Source organism: Saimiri boliviensis, chromosome 17, assembly GCF_048565385.1.
Source record: "Saimiri boliviensis isolate mSaiBol1 chromosome 17, mSaiBol1.pri, whole genome shotgun sequence".
NCBI lineage: Eukaryota > Metazoa > Chordata > Mammalia > Primates > Cebidae > Saimiri > Saimiri boliviensis.
Genome location: NC_133465.1, coordinates 65,984,838 through 66,006,956, shown reverse-complemented (window position 1 = coordinate 66,006,956; position 22,119 = coordinate 65,984,838). Strand labels below are relative to the sequence as shown.

Sequence of the window (22,119 nt, the reverse complement as noted above, 5' to 3'; positions counted from 1 at the left end):
CAAACAAGACCCATACCACACTTGGTTAGTGGTGCTGAAGTCTCTTTCCTTCTCTGTGCTTTTTTTTTGAGACGGAGTTTCGCTCTTGTTACCCAGGCTGGAGTGCAATGGCGGGATCTTGGCTCACCGCAACCTCCTCCTCCTGGGTTCAGGCAATTCTCCTGCCTCAGCCTCCTGAGTAGCTGGGATTACAGGCATGCGCCACCATGCCCAGCTAATTTTTTTGTATTTTTAGTAGAGACGGAGTTTCACCAGGTTGACCAGGATGGTCTCGATCTCTTGACCTCGTGATCTGCCCGCCTCGGCCTCCCAAAGTGCTGGGATTACAGGCTTGAGCCACCGCACCCAGCCCCCACCCCGTGCTTTTGATGATTGAGACATTTATTCCTGGCATGTGTTATTGAAATCATTGCTAGTAACCAAGTATTTGGAAGTGATTTTTCCAAGGAAATTGCTATTCAAAGAAGAGTGCACCAGACATTAGCTCTGTCTGGTAAAGCAGTGTGTTACAACGTGATGAGCTGCTTCTGGAGTGACTGCAGAATTTTAGTTTAATGAAGTAGATTTTCTAAATTATTTTTTGGAAAGAATACCAGCTTAGTTATTTGAGTCTTTTTATTAGACATATGCATATGAATTGGAATTGGTTTAAAAAAAAGAAATCTGCCGGGCGCGGTGGCTCAAGCCTGTAATCCCAGCACTTTGGGAGGCTGAGGCGGGTGGATCATGAGGTCAAGAGATCGAGACCATCCCGGTCAACATAGTGAAACCCCGTCTCTACTAAAAATACAAAAAATTAGCTGGGCATGGTGGCACGTGCCTGTAATCCCAGCTACTCAGGAGGCTGAGGCAGGAGAATTGCCTGAACCCAGGAGGTGGAGGTTGCGGTGAGCCGAGACTGTGCCATTGCACTCCAGCCTGGGTAACAAGAGCGAAACTCTGTCTCAAAAAAAAAAAAAAAAAAAAAAAAAAAAAAAAAAAAAGAAATCTTAGTTCCCTTTTTTGTTTTTTGGGGCTTATAGGCGCCTTGGTGCTGAATTGGGGAAGTCTGTTGTATACCAAGAGACCAATGGAGGTAAGTAAAAATTATTTCTTTTTTTTTTTTAATTATTCTTTCTTCTTTTTTTTTTTGGTCCATAGTCACCCAGTTTCCATCAATCTTTCTTTATTTTTTTTTTGAGTCAGAGCCTCACTGTCGCCCAGGCTGAAGTGCAATGGCACGATCTCGGCTCACTGCATCCTCTGTCTCCCAGGTTCAAGCAGTTCTCCTGCCTCAGCCTCCTGAGTAGCTGGGATTACAGGCGCCCACCATACCTGGCTAATTTTTATAGTTTTAGTAGAGACAGGGTTTCGCCATGTTGGCCAGGCTGGTCTTGAACTCCTGACATCAGGTGATCCACCTACCTCGGCTTCTCAAAGTGCTGGGATTATAGGTTTGAGCCACTGTGCCTGGCCTTAAATTTTCTTTTTTTTTTTTTGAGAGGGAGTTTTACTCTTGTTACCCAGGCTGGAGTGCAATGGTGCGATCTCAGCTCACCGCAACCTCCGCCTCCTGGGTTCAGACAATTCTCCTGCCTCAGCCTCCTGAGTAGCTGGGATTACAGGCACACACCACCATACCCAGCTAATGTTTTGTATTTTTAGTAGAGATGGGGTTTCACCATGTTGACCAGGATGATCTCGATCTCTTGACCTTGTGATCCACCTGCCTCGGCCTCCCAAAATGCTAGGATTACAGGCTTGAGCCACTGCGCCCGGCCTTTTTTTTTTTTTTTTTTTAAATTAAGATGGGGTCTCGCTGTGTTGGCCAGGCTGGTCTTGAATTCCTGAGCTCAAGCAATCTTCCCACCTCGGCTTCCCAAAGTGCTGGGATTACAGGCGTGAGCCACTGCACCTGGCTTCCACCAGGGTATTTCTAGAATGCAAATATTTTTTCTTACTACCGCTTCCTTATTCCTACACTTTAGGCTCAAGTCCGGTCTTTTTAGCAATTACATGGGGCCCTTTGGGATCCAGATTCTGGCCCTTCACCTGCCTTGCGTTTGATCCATCCATCACCACATCTGTGTGCTCTGACTCTGGACTACATCTGTAATCTGCCCCCTTCTCGCAGCCTCTGCTGCTCACACTCAAGTCCAGCCTGCCATTTGCTGCTTGCTGGACACCTTCAAAAGCAGCTGCCATGGCCTCCCTGTGGCCATTCCTGTCCTGCCACAGTTTTCTTTACGCAGTAGCCAGCAGTCTTTTTAAAACAAGTAGATGAGGCCGGGCGCGGTGGCTCACGCCTGTAATCCCAGCACTTTGGGAGGCCAAGGTGGGTGGATCACGAGGTCAGGAGATCGAGACCAACCAGGCCAACATGGTGAAACCCCATCTCTACTAAAAATACAAAAAATTAGCTGGGCATGGTGGCGCATGCCTGTAATCCCAGCTACTCAGGAGGCTGAGGCAGGAGAATTGCCTGAACCCAGGAGGCAGAGGTTGCGGTGAGCCGAGATAGCGCCATTGCACTCCAACCTGGGTAACAAGAGCGAAACTCCGTCTCAAAAAAAAAAAAAAAAAAAAAAAAAAAAAGTGAAATCCAGAGTCCTGCATGTTCTGGCTCGTTGGCTCCCTGACCTCCTGACTCTCTCTTTCCCCTCAGTCACTCTGCTCTCTAAGTGGACTAACTGCCTGCCCCTCTGCTTGGCACGCTCAGATCCCACATCTCCCTGTGTTCCTGAGCTCCCTTCTGCACTGCCCGTTCTAGATTGCAGTGAGGCCCCTTGTTCCCAGCCCCATTGTTCTTACTCCCACTTCACAGCTAGTGTCCCTGGCTCGTTGGACCTGGAGGGTTTGCTGGCCTTGATGTCATATCATCTCTCCTGGGTCAGTCTTTGTCCCCTTCGTCCAAGCCCTGCATTTTGTCGTTCCCAGTACAGGGCCTGGCACAGAGGAGGCCTCAGCATCTGTTGAAAAAATAATAAGGATGTGAAGCTTTGGCCTCTTTATTTACCATATACTCTCTTCCAGGCATCTTGTTTATGTCTTTATTTTGGTAACAGGTTGTTGTTTTATTGTTTTTGACCCTGAGACTTTATGCTGACTGGTTGATTAGTTTTGTCTTCTATTTTGGAAGGCTTATTTCCCCTCAGTTTTACTTTTTGTTGTTATTGTTGTTGTTGAGACATTCTTGCTGCATCACCCAGGTTGGAGTGCAGTGTGCAGTCTTGGCTCACTGCAACCTCTGCCTCCTGGGTTCAAGCGATTTTCCTGCCTCAGCCTCCTGAGTAGCTGGGACGACAGGCATGCGCCACCATGCCTGGCTGATTTTTTATATTTTTAGTAGAGATGGGATTTCACCATGTTGGCCAGGCTGGTTTCAAACTCCTGACCTCAGGTGACCTACCCACCTCACCCTCCCAAAGTGCTGGGATTATAGGTGTGAACCACCACACCCAGCCCAATAACTTTCAAACTCCCTTTTTCAAACTCCAATGAGACATTGGAGAAGAACCAAGCTGGGTCTGTAAGGAATTGCACATGAGATGGAGCACGTGTTTCTGCTGTCTGAAGGTCCCAGTCACATTACCATATCACCGCTATCTGGCTAATCTGACAGTGTTTCCTCTTGATCTGTTATGAACATCTTGGTTGGCTAGGTTCAGTAATAAATATGTGCCGGGCGCGGTGGCTCAAGCCTGTAATCCCAGCACTTTGGGAGGCCGAGACGGGTGGATCACGAGGTCAAGAGATCGAGACCGTCCTGGTCAACATGGTGAAACCCCGTCTCTACTAAAAATACAAAAATTAGCTGGGCCTGGTGGCGCATGCCTGTAGTCCCAGCTTCTCGGGAGGCGGAGGCAGGAGAATTGCCTGAACCCAGGAGGCGGAGGTTGCGGTGAGCCGAGATCGCGCCATTGCACTCCAGCCTGGGTAACGAGCGAAACTCCATCTAAAAAAAAAAAAAAAAGTAATAAATATGTGAGACCCTTCATTTTAAAAAAAACAAAAACTAGAAGGTGTTTTCCCCACATCAGTCCCGCTTCGTAGACGTTCTGTTTGTGACATGTGCCCCTTCCCCCAAAAGTGTTCTGTGTGCTAACAAGACAGCTTAAAAACAAAAGTAAAACAAAATTCTGCATTTTATAAAATTTGATTAAAAAATAGTATTTCAAACTGTACAGTCACTGGAAGTGCGCAGTTATCCAAAATGCACACACTTCTTTCGTCATCTCCAGCAGGTGCCTGGTCTGTTCCAGCATCTCCACTGTCTGTAGGGTCAGTCCCCTCGTCAGCATCAGCTTTTTCCTTTTTTCCTTTGGGTACCTTCTCTCCCTTCTTTGCGGTGGTCTTTTCAGGCTTGGACTCTGGCTTTGGAGGAGCAGATTTAGCAGACAGCCTCGTGGATCTTCTTCACCTTGTCCTCATCTCCCTTAGCATCCCCTTCCGCCTTTCTCTTGGGGATGGTGGCAGCGATGGTGGCCAGATGTAGGCATTGGGAGTGGGATGCCGTGGCAGTGCGCGGGCTGCTGTCGGCCCAGGGGTCATTCTTGCCCCCTCTTTTTTATACTTCTCCAAGATTTATTCCTTTGCACGAGATGAAATGTTGCTTTAGATTAATCTTTACCCCCTCCAAAGTTATCTAACTCCTGCATCATGTGTGCTTTTCTGTTTTTTTTTTTTTTTTTTTCTTCCAGACAAGGTCTCTGTTGCCCAGGCTGGAGTGCAGTGATGCAGTTTCAGCTCACACTGTAGCCTGGACCTTCTCTGGCTCAGTTGATCCTCCCACCTCAGCCTCCTGAGTAGCTGGGACTACAGGCACATGCCATAGCACCCGGCTAATTCTTGTATTTTTATAGAGACAGGATTTTGTCTGTTGCCTAGGCTGTTCTTAAACTCTGTGCTCAAATGACCTGCTTACTGTGGCCCCCACCAGAAGTGCTGGGATTACAGGCCTGTGCCACTATGCCTGGCATCAAGAGCTTTTCTTTTTCTTTTTTCTTTTTTTTTCTCTCCTTTTTACACATAGGAACTGTTCTTAAAACATTAGAACATTTTTATTTTTCAGAAACAAGAGTTGAAATAAAAGAATCTGTTCGTGGCCAAGATATTTTCATTATACAGACAATACCCAGGTAAGAGGACTATTTTATCTCTTTTCTTGTAAAAACCTTAACGATATAATCCATTGAGTTTTCATATGAACAACACTTAACTGTTTTTAAAAGTTGTGCATTCGTTTGCATGTTAAACTAAATGCTTCCCCAAATGCAATTACTGTCTTCTGGAATTCCTCCCGTTTGTCACACTGTACTGTTACCTGCTTACTTCTCCCCAGGCTTTTTTTTTTTTTTTTTTGAGATGGAGTTTCGCTCTTGTTGCCTAGGCTGAAGTGCAATGGCATGATGATCTTGGCTCACTGCAACCTCCACCTTCCAGGTTCAAGCAATTCTCTTGCCTCAGCCTCCTGAGTAGCTGGGACCACAGATGTGTGCTACCATGCTCGGCTACATTTTTAGTAGAGACAGGGTTTCTCCATGTTGGTCAGGCTGGTTTGAACTCCCGACCTCAGGTGATCCGCCTGCCTCCGCCTCCCAAAGTGCTGGGGTTCCAGGTGTGAGCCAGTGCGCCTGGCTTTTATTTTTGTAGTTGCTCCAGCTGCAGTGGAGTGGCACAGGCTTGGCTCACTGCAGCCTCCACCTCCGGTGGGACTGTGTCCTTTCTCATCGGCTCACAGGGAGTGGGCAGTTAATACCATCTGTGTCTCTGAGAAATCCAGACCTTCATGTCCTGATCAGTTTGCATTCCACCTCCTGGGTTCAAGGGATTTTTCCGCCTCAGCCTCCTGAGTAGATGGGATTGCAGGTGCCCACCACCACACCTGGCTAATTTTTGTATTTTTAGTGGAGACAGGGTTTCACCGTGTTGGTCAGGCTGGTTTCGAATCCCTGACCTCAGGTGATCCACCTGCTTTGACCTCCCAAAGTGCTGGGATTACAGGTGTGAGCCACTGCCCCCAGCCTGGTTTTTTAATATTATCTGCAGTTACATGAATGAAGGAATATATCTTAGAGGTTTTTCAGTTGTTAGGAGAAAGGGGACATTGCCCAAAGTAATAAGGCTGATTTTAGGCAACACACCAAAGCTTAGACATTAAAATAAGCTTAGTTGCCGTCAGAGCTGTTGTTCTGAAATCACATATATCCCTTTTTTGGTGCTGTTTTTGCTTGGAATAGCTTTGTGACTACTGAAACCACTTTCCAAACTTACAGCATATTTCTTTTGACTGTTCTAATAATAGCAAATTTTTGGTCTTTGAAGATAGGTTTAATTTTCGGAAATGGCAACAAGCCATTCAGACAGAACAAAGTGATTATTTTGGGTAATTGAACTGTGTGATACTCAGAGAATTTTACCAAGCAAAGTAACTAAGTAAAATATGAAGCTTACAAGACACATTTTAAAGGATAATTTTTATGTTTATATCCAAGTTCTAGTGTGTTAATGTAAAGTAAGAAGACTCATTAAAATAACATTTACAACTGGAGCAGTGGCTCACGCCTGTAATCCCAGCACTCTGGGAGGTTGAGGCAGGTGGATCACTTGAGGTCAGGAGTTCGAGACCAGCCTGGCCAACATGGTGAAACCTTGTCTCTACTGAAAATGCAAAAAAAAAAAAAAGCAAAAAAATTAGCTGGACATGGTGGCGAGCACCTGTAATCCCATGTATTTGGAAGGCTGAGGTGGGAGAATCAATTGAACCCAGAAGGTAGAGGTTACAGTGAACCAAGATGGTGCTACTGTATTCCAGCCTTCCAGCCTGGGTGACAGAGTGACTCAGTCTCAAAAAAAAAAAAAAAAAAAATTACAACTGTTGCAGATGATTAATTGTTATAGTTGGGAGCAGGGTAAATTCTTTTCCATTACTCCAGCTATGGTGTTTGTCCCTCTTTTGCAAGCCTAGCTAGTTTAATGAACACATATACCATGTCTGTTTCCTCACCTCTGGTTAGTTTTTTCCTATCCAAAATGCTAGAGCAGTAAGGGCTGGGCTTAATACAGGATGTGGTTAACTTAGGGGAAAGAAAAATGGTTGGCTGGGCATGGTGGCTTAAGCCTGTAATCACAGCACTTTAGGAGATCAAGGTGGGAGGATTGCCTGTGCCCAGGAGTATAAGACCAGCCTGGGCAATATGGTGAGAACGTTCTCTATTTAAAAGAAAGAAAGAAAGAAAGAAAAATAATTGGTAAAACGATTAAAGAATGTCCTACTTGGAGATAAAGACTACAAGAACTAGCCAGGGTGTACTTGGAACGTTCATAGGGAACAGATAAACAAAGCAGAGACTGCCAGCAATTTCTCTTCACCCTGCTAGTTCACAGAGTAACTGCCTGATACCCGATTTGTCTGATAGCTGTCAGTAAAAGGGTAAAGCCAGTGTGACAAAGCCCCTTTTGTCACCTTCCTGCCCCGTAAGGAGTAAGGAGTGGGGCTTTCTTTAGCCTTGGGCTGAAGGATGTTGAATCCCTTGGAAAAAATGGAAAATAAAAATCTCATGGGAAATTGCCTTTTTTTTCCCCCTATTTATTTATTTATTTATTTATTTATTTTGAGACGGAGTCTCACTCTTTCTCCCAGGTTGGAGTGCAGTGGTGTGATGTTGGCTCAGTGCAACCTCTGCCTCTTAGATTCAAGTGATTCTCCTGCCTCAGCCTCCTGAGTAGCTAGGATTACAGGCGCCCGCCGCCATGGCTGGCTAATTTTTGTGTTTTTAGTAGAGATGGGGTTTCGCCATATTGGTCAGGCTGGTCTCGAACTCCTGACCTCAGATGATCCACCTGCCTCGGCCTCTCAAAGTGTTGGGTTTACAGGTGTGAGCCACTGCGCCCGACCCAGAAATTGCGTATTAATGAAAGGAATATTGCCCTGAAATCAGGACTTCTCAAAAATTGTTTATCTTAGTCAGTAATGCTTCACTATCTGGGCCTTCCTTGTGCTTTATTCTCCAAAACCCATGGTATCATACACTTGTGTATTTTACTTGATTTTGTTTTTATTTATTTTTGTATTTTTTGAGAGATGGGGTTTCACTGTCTTGCCCAGGCTGGAGTGCAGTGAAACAGTCACAGCTCATTATAGCCTTGAACCCCTGGGCTCGAGGGATCCTTATACCTCAGCCTCCTGAATAGCTAGGACTACAGGTGAGCACCACTGTGCCTGGCTGATTTTTCTTTTTTTTTTTTTTTTAACCTCCACCCGCCCCCTGATTTTTCAATTTTATTTTATTTGCAGAGATAAGATCTTGCTATGCTGCCCAGGCTGGTATCAAACTCCTGACTTCAAGCGATACTCCTGCCTTGGCATCCCAAAGTGCTGGAATTACAAGCATAAGCTACTGCACTCAGTTCACTAGTGTATCATCTGTGACAGCCAGCTGAAAATCTGCTACTTGAGGCCGGGCATGGTGACTCACATTTGTAATCCGAGAGCTTTGGGAGGCTGAGGCGAGTGAATCACCTGAGGTCAGGAGTTCAAAACAGCCTGGCCAACATGGTGAAACCCCATCTCTACTAAAAATACAAAAATTAGCTGGGTGTGGTGATGGGTACCTGTAATCCCTACTACTTGAGAGGCTGAGGCAGGAGAATTGCTTGAACCTGGGAGGCAGAGGTTGCAGTGAGTCAAGATTGCATCATTGCACTCCAGCCTGGGTGACAAGAGTAAATTTCCATCTCAAAGAAAGAAAAAAAAAAAAAAAAACAACCCACTGCTTGAACAGGTAACACTTACTACTGACTCCAAACAGATAATACTAAATTAACCGACTCCAAACATATTGTGGGTATTGGGATCTGGTTTAAGAAGCCACAGCAAGCCTGAGTGTGGTGGCTTACACCTGTAAACTTTGGGAAGCTGAGATGGGAAGACTGCATGAACCCAGGAGTTCAAGACCAGCAGAGGCAACATAGTGAGACCCTGTCTCTACAAAAAAGAAAAGAAAAGAAATATTTTTTAACAAAACAGTCTCTGGGAAGGGGAGCGCACATTTGTCCCTGAGTCAGATGTGCTCCTTCTTGGGCAGAGTGATTACCTTGAGAGTGGTCCCAGGTGGTCTCTGGCTTCCCCTAGAGGTGCTTTGCCTTGTTTACCTACCACAGGGCTTGACTCAAGTTGCTCACTAAATGTTGAATGGATGATGAGCTAAAATTGACTATTGTGAATTCCCAAGTTCCTTCAAAGTGTTTGATAATTGTTTTGTCTTGATTCTGCCAAAGATTATCTGACCTTTTGATGCCAGACTTGGCATTATTAATTTGGAAGTCTGAAGGAGAAAAATACTCCAACTTATTGAGAGGGGAAAAAAGGTAACTGGAAACTAATGGACTGTGTTAGCAGTCTAAAAGGAATATCTCAGTTGTCTTGAAGTTGAGCCCTGCATCAATCTCAGGGAGAAATGTTTTTTAATCACGGGACACTTGGAATAGTCACGAAAAATCCAAATTACCAGGGTGAAATTGGAAGTTCCAGGAGTTGAACCTGGAAGTGGAAAACATTGTGAGAATAAAAGGATGTCCTTGAACTTGCTCACTCTCAAATGCACCGTGCCTTAGAGAGAGGTGTAAACATAAATTGGAAGAGACTGGGAGGAAATGGCCCGATGACCCTTCAAGCTAGAAAGCATCTCTTCCTGAGTATTTCATTCAGCCAACACTACCTCTGCTGTGTGGATGACAGGCTTTCCACTTTGCTGTAATGAGGGCAGCATCACTTCCATGTCAGTGTAGAGCTGATATTTGTTGAAGAACTGGTGCCTGAAGAACCTGCTCTCATGGGTAGGAATTGATGACATGGGGAAGGGAGATACAGTCCTGACCCCACACCTACCCCAAGAGGGGGATGTTTGAGGATGCGTGGATAGTCCAGGGAAGAGCAGGAGGAAGCTAATGTGAGAAGTGAATGCTGAGAGAGCGTCCTGGAAGAATTTCAAGGCTCTCACCCCTTTTTAAAGGCAGAGCCTGTCTGGGAATGGTGGCTCATGCCTGTAATCCCAGTGCTCTGATAGGCTGAGGTGGGAGCATCACTTGAGCTCTGGAGTTCAAGGCTGCGGTGAGCTATGATTATACCACTGCACTCCAGCCTGGGTGACAGAGTGAGACCCTGTCTCTTAATAAGTGAGTGAGTAAGTGGAATGAATGAATGAATGAATGAATGAAGAGTCTGCATTAGGTTTGATCATCCCTGGCAGAAGCTAGCAATCCAAAAAATAACTTTTTTTTTTTTTTTTTGAGACAGAGTCTCGCTCTGTCGCCAGGCGCCAGGCTGGAGGAGTGCAGTGGCTCGATCTCGGCTCACTGCAACCTCCGCCTCCTGGGTCCAAGCAATTCTCCTGCCTCAACCTCCTGAGTAGCTGGGACTATAAGCACACACCACCACACCCAGTTAATTTTTGTATTTTTAGTAGAGACTGGGTTTCACCATGTTGGCCAGGATGGTCTCAATCTCTTGAAAGTGCTGGGATTAGAGGTGTGAGCCACCGCAACCGGCCCCAATCCAAATTTATAAGCATTGGAAATAGTCTTTCCTTCTAATATCTTTCTCATATTTCATTCTTTGTCTCTCTGGATAATCTTTGTCAGGAATTTATATCTAAGGGAGAAGGTCCAGGGAGGTTGTTTGTTTGTTTTTTTGAGACAAAATCTCAAAGCCCAGGCTGGAGTGCAGTGGCATGATCTCAGCTTACTGCAACTTCTGCCTCCCAGGTGCAAGCTGTTTTCCTGCCTCAGCCTCTCCAGTAGTTGTGACTACAGATTCGTGCCACCATGCCTGGCTAATTTTTGTAATTTAGTAGAGATGATGTTTCACCATGTTGGCCAGGCTGGTCTCAAAGTCCTTACCTCAGGTGATCTACACACCTCAGTCTCCCAAAATGCTGGGATTGCAGGCATGAGCCACTGCACCTGACCTCCACAGAGGTTTTTGAAAATTAAGTTTCAGCAGGGCACAGTGGCTCACAGCTGTAATCCCAGCACTTTGGGAGACCAAGGTGGATGGATCATTTGAGGTCAGGAGTCAATTTGAGACCAGCCTGGCCAACATGATAAAATGTTGTCTCTACTAAAAGTACAAAATTAGCCGGGTGTGGTGACACATGCCTGTAATCCCAGTTACTCAGGAGGGTGAGACAGGAGAATCGCTTGAACCTGGGAGGTGGAGGTTGCAGTAAGCCGAGATCATGCCACTGTACTCCAGCCTGGGTGACAGAGTGGACTCTTGTCTCAAAAAATAAAAAAAAGAAAATTATGTTCCAAGATCTCCCCATACCCAATGAGAAGAATGAGACCAAATCTTTCTGTTAATGGCAGCTAAATGGAAGGGCAGGTGGGTTTCCCTTGGCATTCAGGCCGGCCTAAGCCCAAATCCCTGGGAGGCTGCCAGCAGGTGTTAGGTAACTCTGGTTATCAGCAGTTGCTTCAGATGTCACTGCAGTAACTGGCTATGACCCAGGAGACACAGGCAAAGGTGAGAGTGGGTTAACTGTGTTGTGAATAGGAGTAACCTCAGATGAAAGCTGGGGCTTGCTCAGCTGCAAAAAGTTGGAAGGCTTCCCCTGCCTTCATGAGGTGCCATTGTAAGCTAGTGTGATGGTAAAAATTTCCGTAACACTTGACTGGGCAGCCATGTTAAGCTGATAAAGTCAAGATCTTTTCTAGGGGTTAATAAATGGAATTAATTCCCAAATACAAATTTTAACTGTTTCAGAGATGTGAATACAGCTGTGATGGAGTTGCTGATCATGGCTTATGCACTAAAGACTTCCTGTGCCAGGAATATTATTGGGGTCATACCCTACTTCCCCTACAGCAAGCAGAGCAAGATGAGGAAGAGGGGTTCCATTGTGTGCAAGCTCCTAGCGTCCATGCTGGCAAAAGCAGGTGAGGGCGGGGGCCCTGGGGATCCAGCATGCTCATTTATGGCTCTTTCCTAGTCGGGATTAGTTCATACCGCAGATGTTCAATTTGGGATCTAAGTGTTTGTTTCCTTTTCAACAGTTTTGGCTAAGGATACATGAGCTTGGTTAGAAACTCTTTACCCCCATTCTCTTTGTCTTACTTTAGAATACCATTGCTTCAGTGTCTTCTACTCTTCTCTGTCATCTGTCACGTATTTTCTATTTCATCTTGTCATCATTAAATTTTTAGCTGGCAGTCTTGGCATTCTTCTGTGATCTTTTGATCTTCAGGTCTAGATTTATGCATCTGCTTTGTTAGCTAAATTCTGTTTTTGTTCGTAGTATTCAAGCTGGATTTTCTTTTACTGCTTCTCCCCCACCCTTGCCTTTCTACACAGTGGCTTGTTTTCATTGCTTTATTCTCTTTATGTAGTGGGGGCATACTTTCTGGTCTGTAAATCAGTGTACTATTTTACAATTGGGTTTCTATTCATCTGATGTCTACTCTAAAACTTTAACATATATTTGGGTCCTCAGAAAGAAATGTACGGTCCTCCCTTGATATCCTTACAGGATTGGTTCCAGGAACCCATCTCCCCCTTCCCCGGCTCCCCAGCAGATGCCAAAACCCGAAGATGCTCAAGTCTTTCATATAAAACGCCACAGTGTTTGCGTATAACTAACACAGTCATCTCTAGATTACTTATAAGTAGCCAATACCATATAAATACTGTTAAATCATTGTTGTGCTGTCTCGTTCAGGGAATAATGACAAGAAAAAAATTTCATACCTGCTCAGTACAGACACAACCATTGTAGGCCTAATGACATTTTCAGTCTGTGTTTGGTTGAATCCACAGATGTGGAACCTGTAGATCCAGATGGTCACTGTATAATATTGCTGGAAAGAACAAGTAATACTGATTCTTTGCCTTGGAAGTTTTGCTGTGACCTTTGGCCATTTGCAATGTGCTTATTTATCTACCCTTTCCTCTTCAGTACTCTTGATTATGAGAGTATCTCTTCATTGTTTCTCTATAAGAATACGTGAAACATTCTTTGTTACATACAGAAATTATTCTGAACTTCAGTATCTTTGTGTTATATGAGTTTCCTTTCTTCTAATATGTGTATTTCTTTGCTTTTGCGTTCTTGATCCTTTTCGCCTTTGCTGCAGTTCTTCATCCTTTCTTTTGAGATTCTTTAAACAAGGCCTTACTGTTTTTTACATCTCTTTGGTATTAATTCCATATTCACATATTTGTTTCTGCCACATTATTTTCTCAATTTTTAGGACCAAGCCAATAATCAGTAATTCACGCTTTCTCAGCTCTAGTTCTTTGTCCGTGTGGAAGATCGTAGTCTTCGCTACATTAAGGTTAATGATCAAGGCTGTTGACTGCAGCGCTTAATCACAGTATCCCCTGTCTTCAGTCTGCTGGTAGGAAGCAGAAGTTGAGCATCTAGTTTATGTCCACTGTACCTATTAACCTGTAGGGGTGAACTTTATAATTTTTTGTTTTAAAATTTCAGGTTTAACTCACATTATCACTATGGATCTTCATCAAAAGGAAATACAAGGCTTTTTCAGCTTTCCCGTGGACAACCTTAGAGCCTCACCTTTCCTGCTTCAGTATATCCAGGAAGAAGTGAGGAACCACCAGCAAACACCCATTGTCCTCAAAAGAGATCTTATTTAGTTTTTCTCTGGTATCAGATTTCGATATTGAAAGGCACATCAAATGAGCTCTCCCTTAAGTCTCAATGCCTGAGGCAGCAGAGAGGGTCAGCTTTAGTCATGGAGGATCATAGCTTTAAAAGACAGTAAAAATGGACTTTTTTCTACATATCTTTAGCAATTTGCTTATGTTTTCTAAAATGAAGCTTTTAAGAATTTTTTAATATTCTCGATGTATGAGTGCTTTTGCAATGATGTCAGTTGATAAATACTGAAAACTCAAACTTGTGACTGAAATTCTAGCATATTTGATGACTAGTTTGGATCATTGTTGCAAGAGGGAACACTTGAATATCAGCATCCAGGTGTTATTTTCTGATAATTTTTCAGTATTTTCTATTTTTCCTTCAAATCTAGATTCCAAATTACAGAAATGCAGTCATTGTAGCTAAGTCTCCTGATGCTGCAAAGAGGTAAGTAATCAGACATGGGTCCTGATCCCTCCTGAGTGCTCCCAGAGTCAGAATGAACTGCTTTGGAATCCTGAGGCTATCACTTGTGGCCTGTAAGAGCCTACTGGCTCTCCTATTACCCCTCCATCATTGTCACGTCCCACGCCACACACAGCTTTATCTCCAGCCTCCAGGGAGCACGCATGATCACTGAGTTACCCAGATTTCCTCTGGGAAAACAGAGCTCCTTCAAGTTCTCAGAGAAAGAAAAGCAGTGAGGCTGTGAGCATTTTCAGCCAATGGTTTTTAACGTTGTTCTTCCTTCTGAAGATGACTATTAGAATATCAGACAAAGGACAGAATCAAAATTATCTAGAATCAGAGCCAGGCATGGTGGCTTATGCCTGTAATTCCAGCACTTTGGGAGGCTAAAGCGGGAGATCGCTTGAGCCTAGGCGTTCAAGACTGGCCTGGGCAACATAGTGAGACCCCATCTCTACAAAAACACAAAAATTAACCAGTTGTGGTGACATATGCCTGTGGTCCCAGCTACCCAGGAAGCTGAAGTGGGAGGATCACCTGAGTCTCAGGAGGTTGATGCTGCAGTGAGCCATGTTAATGCCACTGCACTCCAGCCTGGATGACAGTGAGACCTTGTCTCAAAAAAAAATCTAGAATTAGATACAATCCCAGACCCTAACTCACTTGCCCCTCGAGGCATGTACATTCTGGCCTGGGCCTCACATTCTCATTTATAAAAATAATGCCTTTGTATGTCCCTAAAACATTATTTTCATTTTATGGTTAAAAAGTGATGCAGTAGCGTTGCATGGGTTTTCTTCCCGTCAGTTTCACCATTTTCCTTTGTCCTTCTAGGGCCCAGTCCTATGCTGAGAGACTGCGTCTGGGTTTGGCCGTCATCCACGGGGAAGCTCAGTGCACGGAACTGGACATGGACGATGGTCGTCACTCCCCGCCTATGGTCAAAAACGCTACTGTGCACCCGGGCCTGGAGTTGCCATGTAAGATGAGCTCTGCGTTTTTATTTTATTTGTAAATTGGAGAAAGTTATTTTTTTGATACAGAGTCTCCCGTTGTCACCCATTGTGCAGTGGCGCAATCTCGGGTCACTGCAACCTCCACCTCCTGAGTTCAAGCAATTCTCCTGCCTTAGCCTCTGGAGTAGCTAGGATTACAGGTGTGTGCCAACAATGTTGGCCAGGCTGGTCTCAAACTCTTGACCTTGTGATCTGCCCATCTTGACCTCCCAAAGTGCTGGGATTACAGGCATGAGCCACGGTGCCCAGCCCCAAAGAAAGTTTTAAGTAGTGTGAATGGCCAGGAGTTATTGACTACGTAGATTATGCTGTCTTGATTTTTTTTTTTTTTTGAGAAGGAGTTTCGCTCTTGTCCAGGCTGGAGTACAATGGCGTGATCTTGGCTTACCGCAACCTCCGCCTCCCGAATTCAAGTGATTCTCCTGCCTCAGCCTCCTGAGTAGCTGGGATTACAGGCACATGCCACCATGCCCGGCTGATTTTTGTATTTTTCGTAGAGACAGGTTTCACCATGTTGATCAGGCTGGTCTCAAACTCCTGATCTCGTGATCTTCCTACTTTGGCCTCCCAAAGTTCTGGGATTACAGGCATGAGCCACCGCACCCAGCCTATCTTGATGCTTTTGAATAATAGAATGGTATTACATTTGCTATCCCCTGCCTTATTTTTTAAGACCAGATCTCACTGTCTTGCTCAGCCTGGAATGCAGTGGCACAGTCATGGCTCACTGCAGCCTTTACCTCCTGGGCTCGAGTGATTCTCCCACCTCTGCCTCCTGAGTAGCTGGGACTATAGGGGTATACTACTATGCTTGGATAGTTTTCCTTTTTTTTTTTTTTGGTAGAGATGGAGTCTCCCTAGGTTGCCTAGGCTGGTTTTGAACTTCTGTTCTCAAACAATCCTCTTGCCTTGGCCTCCCAAAATGTCGAGATTATATAAGATTACAGGCATGAGCCACCATGCCAGGCCTGATTTCCTCTTTGGTAAAAGGAAGTTGTGTTATACTCATTGGCAGACTGTGTATGGACAGTTCTGCGCAGCACTCAGCATTCAGAGAGTGTTGAGTAATTTTAGCTTTAGTAAAGTTGTGTGTGTGATGGTGTCAAATCTTAAGCTGTTATATTATGGTAAGCTGGGTGACATCTGTCGATCAAATACCAGGCTTTAGCAATCAGGCAACTTTTATTTTTATTTATTTATTTATTATTTCTGAGATGGAGTCTTACTTTATTACCCAGGCCGGAGTGCAGTGGTGAACCTCCGCCTCCCAGGTTCAAGCAGTTCTCCTGCCTCAGCCTCCCGAGCAGCTGGGACTACAGGCGCCTGCCACCATGCCTAGCTAATTTTTGCGTTTTTAGTAGAGACAGGGTTTCACCTTATTGGCCAGGCTGGTCTCGAACTTCTGACCTTGTGATCCACCTGCCTTGACCTTCCAAAGTGCTGGGATTACAGGCATGAGCCACCACGCCCAGCTATTTTTATTTTTATTTATTCAAGATGGAGTCTCGTTCTGTCACCAGGCTGGAGTCTCGCTCTGTCACCAGGCTGGAGTACAGTGGCGTGATCTCGGCTCACTGCAACCTCCGCCTCCCAGGTTCAAGCAGTTCTCCTGCTTTAGCCTCCCCAGTAGCTGGGACTGTAGGCACGCACCACCACACCTGGTTAATTTTTGTATTTTTAGTAGAGACACAGTTTTACCATGTTGGCCAGGATGGTCTTGATCTCTTGACCTTGTGATCCGCCCACCTCGACCTCTCAAAGTGCTGGGACCATGCCCAGCCAATTTTTTTTTTGTTTTTTGTTTGAGACTGAGTCTCGCTCTGTCGCCCAGTCTGGAGTATAGTGGCATGATCTCGGCTCACTGCAACTTCTGTCTCCTGGGTTCATGTAATTCTTCTGTCTAAGCCTCCCAAGTAGCTGTGACTACAGGCACATGCCACCATGCCTGGCTAATTTTTGTATTTTTAGTAGAGATAGGGTTTCGCCATTTTGGTCAGGCTGGTCTTGAACTGCTGACTTGAAGTATCTGCCTGCCTCTGCCTCCTAATGTGCTGGGATTACAGGTGTGAACCTCCGTGCCTTGCCGTAATCTGCTTTTTTAGCTTTTTATTTTGAACTGACCTCAGACTTAAAGTTGAAAGAATAGTACAGATTTCCAGCATATGCTCTTCACTCAGAGTCTCCAAATTTAACATTTATATACATGGGTTTTTTGCAACATTTGAGGGTGAATTGCAGACATATGTCCCTTCATTCCTAAATACCTTCACATGTATTTGTAAAGACAGAAGAGTCTCTTATATAACCAGAGTTTCATTATCAGACTCAGGAAGCTAACATTGCTATAACACTGTAATCTACAGACCTTACTCAGGTTGCACCAGTGATCCCAGCAGTGTCCTTTAGAGCAAAATAAACTTGTTTTCTTGTCCAAGACCTAACCCAGGGTCACACATGGCATTTAGTTGTCCTTTCTTTTTAGTTTCATTTAATCTGGAATGGCTCTTCTGTTCTTTGTTTCTTATGACCTTGATACTTTTGAACAGTACAATCGAGTGATTTTGTAGACTATTCCTTAATTGGGGCTTGTTTGTGTCCTCAGGATTAGATTCAGGTTATGCATTTTTGGCAGAAATATCACAGTAAACATGTGATGTGTCCCATTACTGCTGATGTGCATTCTGATAAGTCGGTTAAGGTTTGTCTGGCAGGAAGTTAACTCTTTTTTTTCCCCTTTGTAATGAACACTACTTCATGTTAAGACTATGTTTTAACTGTAAATACCCTGTTTCTCATAAAAATTAACATCTGCTGATTCTTGCCTGAATCAGTTATTTACTGTGATTGTGGTTAAGTATTCATTTTTCTAATTCCATCATTCCTTCTACATTTATTGGTTGACATTCTAATTTAAGAAAGCTTTCTCTTCTTCCCTGTTCATTCTTTCATTTATATCAATATGGATTCATAGACCTGTTTCATTCGGTGGGTTATAAGTCATTGCTGTCACAGGCAAACCCTAAATACTGCAGGTTCAGTTATACACCATTGCAATAAGGTGAATATCGTAACAAAGTGAGTCTCGTGAATTTTTTATTGCACCCAGCTGTGGCAATTTCTTAAAACAATGAAGTTTGCCTCACTGATTGATTCGTTGTTTCACAAAAGATTTTTCTATAGCATGTCATATTGTTTGACAACATTTTTTTTCTTTTTTGAGATGGAGTTTTCACTCCTGTTGCCCAGGCTGGAGTGCAGTGGTGCAATCTCAGCTCACTGCAACCTCTGCCTCCTGGGTTCAAGCGATTCTCCTCCCTCAGCCTCCCAAGTAGCTGGGATTACAGGCATGTGCCACCATACCTGGCTAATTTTTTTTGTATTTAGTAGAGACAGGGTTTCACCATGTTGATCAGGCTGGTCTTGAACTCCTGACCTCAGATGATCCACCTGCCTCAGCTCACCAAAGTGCTGGGATTACAGACATGAGCCATCGTGCCTGGTGGACAACATTTTTTTAAATGTCAGACAAGTAATGTGCTGATGTTCTAACAAGGTTCAAGGATGGCACATCTCACATATGAGTGTGAACACCCAGTGATCACACTTAGGAACTACAAAAGGATCTGTTTGATAGCATTTCACCCAGAAGAAGGAACTGCTTTCAAAATTGTAATCACTTCTCTCACACCCTGGCACTGTGTTTTCAAATAATTTTTGTAATATTTCTAAATCCTTCTTGTCATTTCAACAGTATTCACAGCATCTTCACCAGCAGTAAATTCATCTTAAAAAAAAAAACAAAAAAAAAAACTTTCTTTGCTTATCCATAAGAAGCAACTTCTTTTTTTTTTTTTTTTTTTTTTTTTTTTTTTTTTGAGACGGAGTTTCCCTCTTGTTACCCAGGCTGGAGTGCAATGGCGCGATCTCGGCTCACCGCAACCTCCGCCTCCTGGGTTCAGGCAATTCTCCTGCCTCAGCCTCCTGAGTAGCTGGGATTACAGGCACGCGCCACCACGCCCAGCTAGTTTTTTGTATTTTTAGTAGAGACGGGGTTTCACTATGTTGACCAAGATGGTCTCGATCTCTCGACCTCGTGATCCACCCGCCTCGGCCTCCCAAAGTGCTGGGATTACAGGCTTGAGCCACCGCGCCCGGCCAAGAAGCAACTTCTTATCCATTACATTTTATCATAAGATTGGACCAGTCCAGTCACAGCTTCAGGCTCCACTTCTAATTCTAGGTCTTTTCTGTTTCCACCACATCTGCAGTTACTTCTACCATGGAAGTCCTGAACTTCTCAAAAGTCATCCATGAGAGTTAGAATCAACTTCTTCCAAACTCCTGTTCATGTTAATATTTTGGCTTCCTCCCATCAATCATGAATGTTCTTCATAGCATCCAGAATGGTGCATTCTTTCCAGAGATTTTAAATTTACTTTGGGTCCTTCAGAGAACTCACTATCTATGGCATCTATAGTCTTATAAAATGTATTTCTTTTCTTTTCTTTCTTTTTTTTTTTTTTTTTTTTGAGATGGAGTCTTGCTCTGTCACCCAGGCTGGGGTGCAATGGCATGATCTTGGCTCACTGCAACTTCTGCCTCTTTGGTTCAAGCAATTCTCCTGTCTCAGCCTCCCGAGCGGCTAGAATTACAGGTGCTAATTTTTGTATATTTAGTAGAGACAAGGTTTCACCATATTGGCCAGGCTGGTCTCAAACTCCTGACCTCAGGTGATCTACCTGCCTCAGCCTCCCAAAGTGTTGGGATTACAGGCATGAGCCACTGCACCTGGCCAAATGTATTTCTTTTTATTTTATTTTAGAGGTAGGGTCTCTGTCTACTGTCAAGGCTGGAGTACAGTGACAGGGTCTTCCTCTCTTGCCCAGACCTGGAGTGCAGTGGTGTGATCACTGCCCACTGCAGCCTCTACCTCCTGGGCTCAGGTGATCCTCCCACCTCAGCCTCCCAGGTAGCTGGGAAGCTGGGACCACAGGTATATGCTACCATGCCTAATTTTTGTATTTTTTGTAGAGATGGTGTTTGCCATGTTCCCCAGGCTGGTCTTGAACTCTTGGGCTCAAGCAATCAACCCACCTTGGCTTCCCAAAGTGCTGGGATCACAGGTATGAGCCACTGTGCCCAGCACCCAGCTACTTTTTAGAAATTTTTCATAGAGACAGGGTCTTGTCATGTTGTCCAGGCTGGTATCGAACTCATTGGCGCAAGCAGTTCTCCCACCTCAGCCTTTATTCTTGACAGCTTGGGAGGCTAAGGTGGGAGGATCACATTATTATTATTAATAATAGGACTTGAAAGTTGAAATTACTCCTTGATCAGTGGGCTGCAGAATGGTGGTTGTATTAGCAGGCCTGAAAACAACACTCATCTCCTTGTGTATCTTCATCAGAGCTGTTAAAAGACTGTTATTTGAGATTTTATATGTATGTGTGCGTATACACACACACACACACACACACACACTTTTTTTTTTTTTTTTTTTTTTTTTTTTTTTTTTGAGACGGAGTTTCACTCTTGTTGCCCAGACTGGAGTGCAATGGCGCGCTCTCGGCTCACCGCAACCTCCGCCTCCTGGGTTCAGGCAATTCTCCTGCCTCAGCCTCCTGAGTAGCTGGGATTACAGGCACACGCCACCATGCCCAGCTAATTTTTTTAGTATTTTTAGTAGAGACGGGGTTTCACCATGTTGACCAGGATGGTCTCGATCTCTTGACCTTGTGATCCACCCGCCTCGGCCTCCCAAAGTGCTGGGATTACAGGCTTGAGCCACCGCGCCCGGCCTTTTTTTTTTTTTTTGAGATGGAGTTTTACTCTTGTTACCCAGGCCGGAGTGCAATGGCGTGATCTTGGCTCACCGCAACCTCCGCCTCCTGGGTTCAGGCAATTCTCCTGCCTCAGCCTCCTGAGTAGCTGGGATTACAGGCACACACCACCATGCCCAGCTAATTTTTTGTATTTTTAGTAGAGACGGGGTTTCACCATGTTGACCAGGATGGTCTCGATCTCTTGACCTTGTGATCCACCCACCTCGGCCTCCCAAAGTGCTGGGATTACAGGCGTGAGCCACCGCGTCCGGCCACATTTTTTTTTTTTTAAAGACAGATTCTTCCTCTGTTGCCCAGGCTGGAGTGCAATGGTGTGATCTCGGCTCACTGCAACCTTTGCCTCCCGGGTTCAAGTGATTCTCTTGCCTCAGCCTCCCGAATAGCTGGGATTACAGGTGTGCACCACTATGCCTGGCTAATTTGGTATTTTTAGTAGAGACAGGCTGGTCACAAACTCCTCAAGTGATCCACCTGCCTCGGCCTCCCAAAGTGCTGGGATTACAGGTGTGAGCCACTGCGCCAGGCCTGTGGTTTGATACTGTTTGAACTTTTATCAGTTGTCTTGGTTAGATCTTCTGAGTAAGTCGCTTCAGCTTCTCTGTGAGCTCTTACTGCTTCACCTTGCACTCTGAGGTTACAGAAATGCCTTCTTTCGTTACACCTCGTGAACCAGCCGTGCTCTGGATTAGGCTGTGGCTTAAGGGAATATTGTGGCTGGTTTGATCTTCTACCCGACCACTCAGCCTTCTCCATGTCTGTAATAAGGCTGTTTTGTTTTCTCATCTGTATGTTCCCTGGAGTCACATTTTTAATGTTCTTTATGGACTTTTCCTTTGTGTTCACAACCTGGCTGACTAAAGAGGTGTAGCTTTTGGCTTTTGACACACTAAGCTTAATTATTCCTAGCTTTTGATTTAAAGGGAGAGATATGGGGCTCTTCCTTTTACTTGAACACTTAGAAGCCATTGTAGGGTTATTGGCTTAATTTCAATATACTGGTGTCTCGGAATAGGGCAGTGCAACAAGAGGAAGAGGACGGGAGCAGCCAGAATACACATTTACTAAGTTTGCTATCTGCTATGAGCATGGTTTGTGCTGCCCCAAAACAATTGGAATAGTAACATCAAAGATCACTGATTACAGATCACCAGAAAA

General features: G+C 44.6%; 1 protein-coding gene and 1 non-coding gene across 3 annotated transcripts in view; one reads left to right on the top strand and one right to left on the bottom strand.

The window, feature by feature from the left end:
• PRPSAP1 (phosphoribosyl pyrophosphate synthetase associated protein 1) overlaps nucleotides 1-22,119 on the top strand; it is a 38,544-nt gene that overhangs the window by 4,866 nt on the left and 11,559 nt on the right. The window contains exons 2-7 of one of the 2 annotated variants that reach the window (XM_039476365.2): nucleotides 1,023-1,075; nucleotides 5,051-5,117; nucleotides 11,744-11,916; nucleotides 13,467-13,582; nucleotides 14,029-14,084; nucleotides 14,940-15,085. In XM_039476365.2, coding sequence (XP_039332299.1) covers nucleotides 1,023-1,075; nucleotides 5,051-5,117; nucleotides 11,744-11,916; nucleotides 13,467-13,582; nucleotides 14,029-14,084; nucleotides 14,940-15,085 — 611 coding nt within the window. The remainder of the gene's footprint in view (nucleotides 1-1,022; nucleotides 1,076-5,050; nucleotides 5,118-11,743; nucleotides 11,917-13,466; nucleotides 13,583-14,028; nucleotides 14,085-14,939; nucleotides 15,086-22,119) is intronic. The other variant, XM_010342393.3, reaches the window with a different exon arrangement.
• LOC120367054 (small nucleolar RNA U13) lies at nucleotides 18,641-18,744 on the bottom strand. The gene has a single exon (XR_005581554.1). It is a non-coding gene; the product is annotated as a small nucleolar RNA U13 (small nucleolar RNA).